At 42.3% G+C, this 12,438-nt stretch overlaps 1 protein-coding gene across 14 annotated transcripts in view; it reads right to left on the bottom strand.

Moving 5' to 3' along the window:
* The window catches only part of DOCK10 (dedicator of cytokinesis 10), a 142,235-nt gene that overhangs the window by 92,358 nt on the left and 37,439 nt on the right, over positions 1 to 12,438 (bottom strand). For 2 of the 14 annotated variants that reach the window (XM_050308607.1, XM_050308610.1), the window contains exon 1: positions 3,953 to 4,082. The exons of the other annotated variants lie outside the window; for them this stretch is intronic. In XM_050308607.1, the coding sequence (XP_050164564.1) occupies positions 3,953 to 4,054 (102 nt within the window). In that variant the 5' untranslated portion in view covers positions 4,055 to 4,082. Of the gene's footprint in view, positions 1 to 3,952; positions 4,083 to 12,438 lie in introns of those variants that run through there. 14 annotated transcript variants of the gene reach the window in all.

The raw sequence follows: 12,438 nt of genomic DNA, 5'->3' as shown, positions 1-12,438 counted from the left end.
TAATAAACTGCTAAGTTTTAAAATTAAATTTAATCAGTTGGCTTTCCAAAATGTCAAAAATGACAGCTTCTAAATAGTGAGGACTTATGAAGCCTAGACTAAATATTTGCCCATAGGTCACTTCAGGGGAAAAACAAGAAAGTTTTGTAAAGCATCATAAGGTTTTGGGTTTTTTTTAAAGTTTAATTTTCACAGACCTCTAACCTGGCAACACTCAGCCACTTTCTCTCCCCTTACCTGACCTTAACCAGAAAAAAAATAGGTACAGCTTTAGCAACAAAAGGCTTTCTCTGAAGCTACTACACTGAATCTATTCATAAAGAAGGCAAGCAAAAGCCAAAGAGGCAATTCCCTTTTCTTCATGCAGACATCTGAACAGACAGGTAGGAGAGGTGGAAGGGGACTGGGCTGAAGGGATGGAGCTGAGGGGGGAACGGAGAGGAGCTTGCCAACAGAGCTGGAGTGTTCTGCCCAGCCACTTGCCTTGTTAGTGATTACTGCACCCCAGGGAAGGAGAAGTGCCCTGCCACCACAAAGGGGATGCTGAAGTGAGTCTAGTTCAGCTATTCTGTAAACATGCTTTGCTTCATGTTCACTTTTTTCTAGCACAGTCTCAGGCGGGCAAAGCCATGGCTACAAACAGAAACCTTAACAAAACCAGCCTGCAACCTGCAGGGACTGAATTTGACCGAAGCTTCTAAGCTGCCAGTATAAAGTTCATGTAGACAGCACTTCTGAGTCTGTGCATACACACAGAGAGAGATATACATATATATATAGACAGATAACTGTCTATATACAGTCATTGTAGTGATCCCTCAGATGACCCTCCTGGCAAAGGCAGAACCCCAGTTCTGGCACTACACAGAATTAGTTACAGCAACAGGCAAATCAATCCCCTCTGTTTGTGTGAACTGGGTGAAAAAGGGGAGATGGAGTGATCTACCCACGGTCATCTGTGTATGGGCTCAGAGAAAGTACAAAAGGAAGGATATGCCGGGCGATCCCACCTCACCTGCTCCTCCACCGGGCTCATCCAGCACAAACCTGCTGCTAAAATGGGGTACATTTTACATAATGCTGTGCACAGCATAGAATTGTGTTTAAAAGTAGTTTATTTACTTTGAAAATAAAGATTTCTTTTTAGTAGACTTTGGTTTTAGAGTACATAGGAGGGTTTGTTTTTCAAGGACTGAAGGGAAAGTTCTGATTGTGTCCCGATGCTAAAGACTTTGATCAGTATTGCATGTCTGATGAAGTTGCAATGCAGCACACAAGCAAGCATCCATTGTACATTTTCAATTCAAACCTAGAATTTAGATGTATGAAGACCTAGACCTGTCTGCTGAGCAAATAGTTTTGAAAAGGGCTCAACCACTTCAGAAGCCCCTGAAGCAAAAACAACAGAAAAATGTTTGCATTAGCTCTAAACAAACTTTTGAAAAAATACCATTTGACTTGTACTTAGCAATAAGTCACTGTCCCATGGAGCAAAATCTCATATATGCTGTTCCACTTCATTTTACTCAGTGAATAACTCTCTTTCTCTACCTATACTATAGTCACTTATTTCTTCACAAAGTTATTGATATTTCCCACGCTACATATCTGAGTAAATTATTGTATTTCCACAGAGGCTTTATGTGTAAAAATTGGTATCATCTACACATGGCCATTATAAACTCATCTCTCACCATGACGTTAAAATCATAATTGTTTCCTTGACATCAACTCCCCTCCCAATCAATTATCTGGCTATCAAGGCATTTACACACACAGGATGTAAATGAGAGCAAAATCTGGTCAAATACACTGAGTTCACAGTCAACAGCCCACAATCAATTAAAGCTGATCAGATAATAAGCCTTACAAAAAAAAGGAGTTTCCAGAAAATAATTCAGTCCACCTACAGAAAACACAGGTATACATGTAGTATATTAAGAAATGCACTCTCTGAGCAAGGTCCCCATATACAAAAGCCTTTACAGCTGCAGTGGCAGGAACACCACTTCAAAATCTGCAGCATTGGAGGACTGATGCATGAAGGAGAAACTGGTTGCTGGTTGATAGCAAAAAGTGCCTGTAGGCGAAAGATTTAACATGCTCCAATTATGAAATATTGGGCAGAAAGACACAGATTGCAAGTCACAAAAGTAAAGCCAAGTATGCCTGCATTTCCTAAGGGCTAAACAAGCTATTGAGAAATACATTCACAGAATAATATGACACAGTGACCTTATCTTACGTCTGGAAAGAACAGAAATCAGCACAGATTCCCCTGAAAAGCTGAGTTATGTCCCAGACACAAGGCAGCCATCCACGTCAGGGCAAGTGCAGTGCGATCCACAAGGCTCTGATGAAAAAGGCACATTGCCTATTTCCAATTAAATGCAACAGGCACAGGGTTACAAGCACTCAAAGTTTTAGGTCAAACTATGATACACTGTTGTGATTTCTAAGAATCAATAAAATTTAAAGGTTCTTTGACACCACTAAACTGAACATTCAGGTTCTTGTTATCAGAGGATACAGGCAAAAAGGAACAATTATATTCCTCTTTATGTGCAGACAGGCTGCTGGTTTATTGTTACTATTTGGGCTTTGTTTCCAAACCATACTTTCCTGTAGGGCTTGAACCACTTCTGGTGAGCACTAACAAAGTACAGTCAGGATTTGTACATTAATGACAAAAATCCCTCCTAACCAGAATTTAAGAGAAGTCAAGCTAGCAGTGCCTTCCTCCTACCAAAGTCTCGTGAACTGCCAAGGTTAGATGCTTTCAGCAGCACCACCAGCATTCATTCTGAGAGCCCAAGACCATGAAGCCTAAACATGGTATCTTGGACTGTTTGCCAACAGTTCAGGGCAGCAGGAACTACACTGCAAAGTAGTCTTGTGAAAAAGATCCACTTCCATATAAAATACCAGTCCAAAATAGCAGCTAGACACAAGCAAAACCCAAGCACCCTACTAGATGAACCACAAAGTATCTTAGTCTGTGACCAAGTGTTACAACTGCAAAGTTCTTTTCCTGCCTATTTAAAAAAGTTAATGAAAATGCTTTTCCTTGGCATATTATCTCTGATTCTGTTACACTGGACACGCAGAACAGCCTTGAAAGAGCCCTCACAGCATGCACATGCAAACACAGTTTGTAACTGGATGTACAAAACTACAGAAGAAAACTAAACACCTCTGGCCTTGATGAAAAAGATTCACTGCCTCTTCTTGGGGAAGCCATTAAATGTTCTATGATTTGAAGTAGTCTCTCAAGTTATGAGAACACACTGAAAACCAGTACTTGCCTAAAATTCCCCAACAGCAGGCTCTAAGTGTTTTACCTAAAATTATCTGCAGTTTTAGTTTCAGTCAGCAAAGCTGAGGCACAAGGCAGTTAATGTGAGCTTCCCAGGGGTTCATGGTGGAGTTTCAGGAGGCTCAGTCCTGGCCCAAAGCCATCACTGGCAAAGCTGCCATCTAGCTCATGGGGCAGAGCCTCGCTCCAGCTTTCCACCAAGGGTTCTGGAGCTTTCTCCATTTCCTCCCTGTACTGCAGAAGGACAGTGTTTTCCTCCTCTTCCTGGCCTTGAGAGGTGCCCATCATAGGTCATGAAATCCAAATTAGCACAGAGTAACCTTCTACTCCAGAAGCAGCATTATGGATTTTCATGGAACTACCAGACACTTGCTATGAGGGGTCAGAGAGTCTGTAAGCTTCCCAAATGCACCTGAGTTCTGTAAACTCCTGAACTCCCTGTGCTTCAGTCTCAGACTCTGGTAATCATTCTCCAGCGTTCAGTACCTCATCACACAGACTGCACGAGACCCGGTCAATCCTACATACACACCAAGCAATAAATCCTACTCTTTCCTCTGTGCAGCACGAAGAGCGTTTGACCTGCAATTCCTCGGCGATTTTGCAGAAGAGGGGGAAGAAGGGATTCATACTCACACAGCTTAATCTGTGAATTTCTCCTTGATTCACTCGCCTAATGGTCCTCCTCTTCTTCCGCAGTTCGCTGGACTCCTTTCTGAATCTCCCACGAAAGCTCATTGTATCCGTAGGAATTAAGCACCAAACAAATCTCTCTCTAAAAACTGTGCTCCTTTAACCTCCTTCCTGCAGCAGCTTCAGCAGAACAACTGGAAGCTGCGTACACTGTTCAAGGGGGAAGTGTGTCTAAAAGTTACACGCTGTATCCACAGTTACTGAACAGAAAGAAGAAGAAAACCAGTAATAACTCATTTCTTCCTGTGAATAATATTGTGCTATTAAGGCGAGAGTGTCTCATTAAACCATAAATACGCCCAGCCCCCACCTCTAATGCAAATTGAAATAGGAAGTTGTAGAAAAAAAACCTGCAACTGAAAATCTATCTTTGTCTCAAACACCATCACATCCTTTCTCCTCACCACCCTCTCTGATTCGAAAGCCAAAACAGCTGCACTCTTACTTCATGTGCATGTGTGTCTGCAAGCCAAAAAAAGCCATTCACAGAACAGCCACCTCCTCCTGAGCCCCTCGGTACCAGACTTCAACCACTGAGCACGCAGTGACAGGTTTGTGCTGCCAGGGCCCAGGACCATCTCTGCTCTTGGACCAAGGCAGCAGTTCCCCTTTCAGAGTAGCATAAAACATCAGTAAGAGGAAGCACCCTGAAAATTCCTAAATTTGCAGACAGTTGTAAAACATGAAAAATAGAGAAATTTATATGCTGGTATCCAAAACGCATTTTTGGCTTGCCGAAACCTGGCTTTAGAAATGCTTGCAACCTGACAACTAAGAACCTGGTTGCTTCACCCTGCTCCCACCTCAGGAGAAGAGCCTACTCCCCAGATGCCCCACACAGGAGCAGTCTCAGCAGCTCTCCCACCCCACTACCCTACACAGGGTCAATCCCAGCAGCACCTTGACAGGCCAGAAGCCCCTCACTCAGTGCTTCAGAACTGCAGTGGCAATGGGAGCAGTGACATGGCCAATCAAACTATTCTTCATTAAGGTAGGAGACTCACTCTGTGCTTGGCAGTCTGAAGGCTGGCAGGGCACAAAGGTCTTTTAAAACTGAACAAACCCCCTCAGTGCCCACACATGTGCATGCACACACACAGGACCTTTTCTTCTTTGTTCCAGCTGAGGATTCGTCCTGCTGCAACAGCAATGCTACACTCCCCTATGCACACTTTTATGTGTTTATTTATATATATATATATATTTATATGCTTTTATGTGACATGCATTAGTTTTTTTTTTTTTTTTAAATTTATTTTCTGTGTGCATAACTAAGACAAAGCAATAGGTTTTTTCTGGATATTTCGCAAATTGGACAACAAGCATCTTTTCCACAACTTGTTTCAGTTAGGTACTCTGAGATCTGCAGCTTTATCCTGAGCGACGTTTTCTGTTCTTTTCCAAATAATTCTGAATTCTATGAACTCTTTCAAACGTTTCTCAGCACTAGAAATTTGATTCAGCTTTACATTTGATCCAAAGTAACAAACCTCTGCAGAAGTTCCAAGGATTTTCCACATGCTGGATTTCCGAGCCAGGAGAAGAGTCACAGCGAGCCCAGCATGTCTGACCTGAGCACTACAAAACCACATCCATCTGATCAGCTTGCTTTCCTCTCCCACAGTTAAAACATGGTACAACTTCATGAATTAAAGCCCCATCTCATTGTTATCTTTGTCATTCAGCTTTGCCTTTGAGAAGATCACCTCCTTTAAACTGTCACCAGTCTGCTGTGCTTAAGACAGATTTCACTCTACTCCTACTGAGTGGTGAAAACCATCTGTGTCTAGCACTAGAAAAGAGAAAGGACTACAGAAACCCTTTGCCAAGGTATGCAGACATTTCAAGTGGCTACCAATATAGAACCACAACATTAACCAAGTTGGAATCACCCTTGTTTTTTCTCAAACTACCATGCTGTCTATACTGGAGTCCCTGACGCCTCTCATATAACACAGTGAATGTGGCTGCCAAGACAAGAGGCCCTTGCCAGAAGTTAAATTTAATGCTGGAATCATCAGCTCTACTGGCTTAACTTTAGGTGGGTATCAATTCCTCTCAGAGGCTCCTTTGCCTATCCAGTCGTTGCTGTGACTGGCACACAGAACGAGCAGAGTTCCATCTTTCCTTTCCTTGGGAAGGCTCTCTCCCAGCTTCCTGCCTCGTGCAGCATGGAGTGGCCCCTCCAGGTCATCCTTTCCACTGAGATAAGGGTCACTAGCACTTCCTGAAACTTTAATGAACTTGTATTACTCCAAAATAATACAAAATATGAACTTAGGTTCAAGTTTCCAGCTGGTCCTTATCCAGTTTACTCCACTGAGTATCTTTTGTCCAAAGGATTTTCATTCCTAATACTATTAATCCTCATTCATTTCCATATCTCTGACAGACAGACTTTTGTGAACAACGCTAAAGGCAGTCAGGACTGCACTTTCTCAACACCAAGGCATTAAAAGGTTGAAGCAATGAAATAATAAATAAGCTACAGCATTCACACAGAGATATGAACCAAAGTAATAGTAAACAACTGCAAATAAAGACTCCACTTTCTTAGATCTGTTTTGAATGCAAATCCCTCTACACTTGTAATGGGGAATAACAAAACCATTCAAGTGTCTCATAATGCTTTGTCCTGTAGCACAAGTACAAAGCAAACTTCATTAGCATCAGTGTGACTAAAAGATTTCCTAATTTTTCCTCAAGACTTCTCTACCCCTTCAATTAAAGGTACCGAGTAGTTTAAGATGATAATAAAATTAGTTAATAAGAATAAACCTCCTGTGCTGCTTTTAAATTCAGAACTATTCTGTATAAGGTGAGAAGTATTATCTATACCCCAAGCTATCCCAAGAAAAGAGGTATTTGGTCACAAGAAAACCACAAGCCTTGGTTTACATTTGTGAACTGCTGTACCCAATTCATATAGTCAGAATAAGGGTGCTGAAGCCTTTCAGAAAACAGTAAGTTATGTAAGGTAGTCAATTCAGTGTTTAATTGCCTCTGCTCTGCTGTCTTTGTGGGACATGCTAATCTGCTCCCAGCATTTTTCAAAAACTTATAGTATCTAGATAGGAAAAATAGGAACATCCGCAGTCCTAACACACCTGATCATGACTCAGGCCTTTTGCTTAACAGATGTGAGAAAGACAGGTTAATGAACAAGCAAGAAAACCTCTTTTGCTTAAACAAGCTGCATCAACTGCCTATTAAGCCTATTCTAAAAATAAATTCTGAAATGAAACACAAACCTCTCATAATAAAATTTGCTTCATGTATAAACTAAGACCACTGTGATGACGGTGACACTGCCATTCATACAGTCTTTGCAGCATAGACCAGTACTGAGAGATCTGTCCAACAAAATTAACGTTTTACCACTTGGCAGAGTGCAGATAAGAGCCTTCCTACATCCCTTGAATGGCTTGTGGCATTTCCAGCAAGTCAGAGTTCTTGGTAGAACCACAGCAATAGAGTCGTTGAAGAAAAACCAAAGGATGCCAGCCCTGCCCAATACTCCTCCCCAGGGCAGAAACAGAGTCACTCTGTGACCATGCCATTATCACATGGTAGGCAGGCAGCTCTCAGCTCAAGAACTGGGGAGAAGAAAAACAGGGTACCCTGAAGTGGGTCAGAAAGAGCCCTTTCCATTTTTTTTTTTTTTTTTTAATTTTAATTTTTTACGTTATTTTTTCGAAACTTGGAGACCTAGCTGGTGTACTCAACTTCAGAGGCCAATAATGAGATTAACACAGTTCACACCCCACATCAGGCAGGCAGTGCCAATACACACACTGTTGCTGCTTTTCATGTATGCCTTACCTGGTTTTCAGTGTCAATCCCCCAGCAAGTCCCCCATCACTTTCTGTCACACCCTGAACAGGGCAGTGCTCCCAGAAGCGAGTTATGTTTGGACAAAGCTGGACGCATCAGACACAACGTGCTGTCCTTTCTGCGGCCAGAGTGCCCTCCAGGAAATTGATTGTACTGAGTGGCAACACACTGAACATGTTGTTTTCAGATATCAGAGCCAAAAATCTACTAATGAGACAGGGAAACTAAAGCTGAGGTGACAATGACTGGACATCACACACTCATCTTACCTGCATTGTCCAGGCATCGGGAAGAGCGTGCGCTCTGGGGTGGTTTGTGAGTGTGACTGAAAACTGCACTTCCCAAAAGCTTCATGTTGGACAGGTAAAGCAGATTACTACACTGGGCCAGAAACACATAGGTGGTTTTTACTAGCACCTAATGAAAACAACAGAAAGCACTAGTGACCTCCATCCCAATCCCTTTGTCAAAGACTGAACATTCTCTCTCTTCCTCCTGCCCCCTCAAAAAAAACCAAACCTCCACAAAAACAAAACAAGAAAACAAAACAAATCAAGAAGAGATCATATTTGGGAATTAAATGCTCGGTATTGATCTGTGCTTTGAACACGTCCTTTAAAAAAAAATAATAAAGGAAAAATATGAAACCAAAACAATGTAAACAGAAAGGTAAAACAACTGAGCTAGAAAAACGACATCTGAAGCAAACTTTTGCAAAGCCACTCCGGTATTGTATCAGCTGGAAGCAAATGACATTGTTTTTTGAGAAATACGACTCCACCTATGGCCTAACAAGTCAAGCTGATGCATCAAGCCTTGCACACAAACACTCCACAAAGCCTTTAGAATAGCTGATGCTTGCATTTTGCCCACACATCCATACAGCTAGCTCTGACCAGGCAAAGGGCTGGGAATTCATCACAGTTAAAACAACATCAGCACACAAGGTGAGCTCTCCAAGGCAGGGGGATGGTGCCCCTGCATAAATGTCCATGAAAAGCAGCCCTTATATCTGTCAGAGCTCTGCTAACAGATCTTTCCAGATATCAGTCTCTGATGTCAGAGACTCCACCTTTGTCAATCCACTTCTTTTCTTCCCAGCCGGACAGTGTGCTGATCTCAGCAATTCCTCCCTCCGTGCCTTCACCTTTGTTTCATGCCCCAGATATTAGTGCACTCATGCAGAACACATTTGTGAGAGGCTGATGTATTTCTTTGCCCTTTGTGAAAGGCTAAAACACCCCCTCCAGCTGAACTGGTGGTGACAGGAGCTGTCCCCAGGTCGAACGTGCCAGTCTCCTTGTGCCTTGCCAGAGCAGTCACCCGTGGCTGGAGGGGTCCCTGGGGGGGTTGAGGAGAAGGCCTTGGGAGGGCAATCTGGCAGTTCCCAGGCTGACCTCACCCAGTGCTCAAGGGCCATTTCATCACCTCAACGTGGTCGTGTAAACAGTCACAAGAGCTTGCTAATAATGTCCACGCTCAAAAAGCCATTTACCCCTTTGCTGATTTTACAGCTCCTGTGGAATGTCTTGCTGCCTTCCTATTTGGGAAGCAGGCAGTCCCTTCCTCCTCCACAGCCTAGGAATGCTGCTCCCCCTGCACACACTGTCCCACTCTCTCTTTGCCACTGCAGTGTTTCTATCAGCTCACCCTTCAAGAACAGCAGCACCACTTCAGCAGCTTCCCAAGCTGGAAACCCACCTGCACCCAACATGAATACAATACATTCCCATGCCACAAGGCTGAGAATGGCCTTGGAGAACCTACTGGAGGCAACCCCAAAGCCTCCAGCTATGACCACACAGTATCACTTACAGAACACCACGATCACAGCTCTCGTGCTTGCAGCTGCTCCTCACCTACCCCATCAGCCCTCTGGAGACAGGAGCCCCGGGGGGAGCACGAAGAGCAGGGCACTGGTACTTGTGTGGTGCTGCCAACTGGTCCCCTCTGCAAGTGCCAGGGTCCCAGGGGCACTGCAGGCTCACTGAGAGCACAGCTGAGCTCAGTCACCACAGGCTGCTGTCCCGGCTGGCTTTGCACAGGTTGGGTAGAAATAGGGCTGCACTTAGTCTCTCTAAGCAAACAAAACGCTGCTTCTCACGCTGGCAATCAGGTGGGAAAGAATAAACTTTCCATTAGCAATGCTGTCCTGCTGATGTGTACAAAAGCAAAAGATGCAATTACTTTAATTTCTTCTTTACTTTCGTCCACTGGGAAATTTCAAACGAACAATACCCCTTTTGTTTTCATCTACACGGACTGGAATCAGCCCTTGATAACAACACACATAGTGATGAAAGGCCATGAAAGGTGATTAAATAATTTAATCATCTTAATTTACACTATCTCCAGGCATGTCAATGCAGCTGTGACTTGGGCTTCTGCTGCATGCTTTTCTGATTGCAATTTTAATCTTTGTTATTCATGTCTATGCTATGCTGCAGAAATGACTTTTCTTTTTCTTTACCAAGAAAAGCTCAGACCAGACATCTGGTTTATAAAGAGAATCCACATTTTCACCCCATTTTCCAGCTGGAATAACTGAAGCAAAAGGAAGTTGGGCAACTCACTCATTTACTCAAGGTCACAATCAACATCTACAGTGACATAATATTGATATAAAATAACCCTGGAATCCTCTTCACTGGTTTGTTTGTTTGTTTTTTCTCCAAGTACTGAAACACACTCCTGTTCACACATGTGCAAGCTGACTGTACAACTGCTTTTGTGTCTGATATCACATCCTTGCAACATATATTCAATGTCACAGATTCCTGTGAACACTCTTCTAGTGCCTCTGGGTATCTTAAGCAATTGAGAAAGCAACTGCATGTAATAATTCATCATCTGGATCCTATAACTGAAAGCTCAATAATGGCATTTTGGAAGAGATAAAAAAGCACACAAATTTCAAAGGCAGATAAGCAAGATTACTTCCTTATTTTAGGAAAAAAAAAAAAAAAAAAAAAGGAGTGAAGTATAAAGCCCTGCAAGTCAGATTTACATTAGTTAAATTGGGTATGTGGGAAAGAGAAAATGACAACTTGCATCCCTTTGACATCGCCATTCTCTTCCTGTTTTCCTGGAACACAGAAAACAAAACAGCGTAGTGCAATAGACACCGCCAACCTCTGATATGGTATTTCTTATTTTGACAAAACTTTCTGTGGACCCAGAGAACTGTTTCACCTTTCCAGGCCTTTTTTTTTTTTATGATTTCTTAATTAAAAACTGCACCTGTGTGAGTCTACAGATATCAAAGTACAGAACACATATAATAATGTTTCTCCTGAATACTCTTTCAATCGGCTCTCATGCAGGTTCCCAGCCTGAGATGGTGCCAGCATATTTATTAGTTCTCAAGGACTTGTCTCTCATGAATTTTTTTTCAGTCATTCTTCAAACTTACACATTTTGTGGCAAGGAAATCCAGTTTTAATATTAATTCTGTAATTTTTTTCCTCAAAAACTTGCCCCCTATTAGTTTAATTTGATGATTCCTACTTCATCTCATCTCAACATCATAAGAAAAAACTGCTAGCAAAGTCTACGTGCCTCTGACCATTCTTGATTTTTATGGCTTTCATCATATCCCTTCAGTTATTTTTCAGGCCAGTCCAGGCCTAGTCTTTATGTACATATGTAGTCATGGACTAATTTTGCTGATCCTCCTCGCCCTTCTCTGTAACTTTCCAATTCCAGTAAGTCTGTTTTGAATTGTATGAGTTATTAAAGCCCTCCCAAGAAGTTGCTATGGAACTCTTCTGTGCAAGGACAGATCAAAAAGCAAAATTTATTTATGATTTCTCAGTGAGCTGGAAAACAGGACCAAAACTATGTCATTCTTAACACAGTAAAGCTGCTCTGAGCTTCCAGGGCCCAGCCTCCGCAAGGCAGAGAGCTGAATCATAGTAATTCCTCTTCTTTTGCCTGCTGTGGATGATTTTCTCTGATGGGATGAGTGCAAGCCACTATTCTTCCCCTGGTGTTTCTTCCCCCTCCTACATCTTGCTCTTTGTATCCAACATGCAAAGACAATTGTTTGGACCTTGACTCTTGCCTTACCATCAACCTTAAATTGCTCACTGACAATCTGACTCTGTATCCAGAGGTCTTGTTTTAATTTGGAAATTCTGTTGTTGTTGGTTTTTTTTTTTATTTTGGAAATTCTGGAAAGTCCAAAAAATTCCCCTCTTACCGTAGAAATAGCTGGAACATCCTGACTCTTATTTCTAAGTGCCGTTTGAGCTGGAAACAAAACAACTGGTCGGGAAATCAGACACTAAGAGGTTAATTTCGGATTTCCTACAAATACACACTATAGCCAGGCATAAACAAGTGCCAGAAAGGGATGTGGATGGGAAATAAAGCAGAGTTTGCTGCAGTTCCTCCTCACTCGGCTCCTTGTTCTGCCTGAAACACTGCAGACACGGCCTGACTCAAGGAACAAATCCTTTTTTGAAAATATTTCCAAGAAATACAGTTGTCTTTTGAATGCAATTTACAAAAAGCAATGTTTAGCCACCAATTCATATTCTTTCTTGAGGCTCATGTAACTTAAAATTGCCTTTGAGTTTGCTTAAAAAAGGAAA

The sequence above is a fragment of the Myiozetetes cayanensis genome, unplaced genomic scaffold (genome assembly GCF_022539395.1).
Source record: "Myiozetetes cayanensis isolate MyiCay16 unplaced genomic scaffold, myiCay2020 scf13, whole genome shotgun sequence".
NCBI classification, from domain to species: domain Eukaryota; kingdom Metazoa; phylum Chordata; class Aves; order Passeriformes; family Tyrannidae; genus Myiozetetes; species Myiozetetes cayanensis.
The sequence above is the reverse complement of the archived record's forward strand: the minus strand, read 5'-3'. Positions and strand labels throughout refer to the sequence as shown.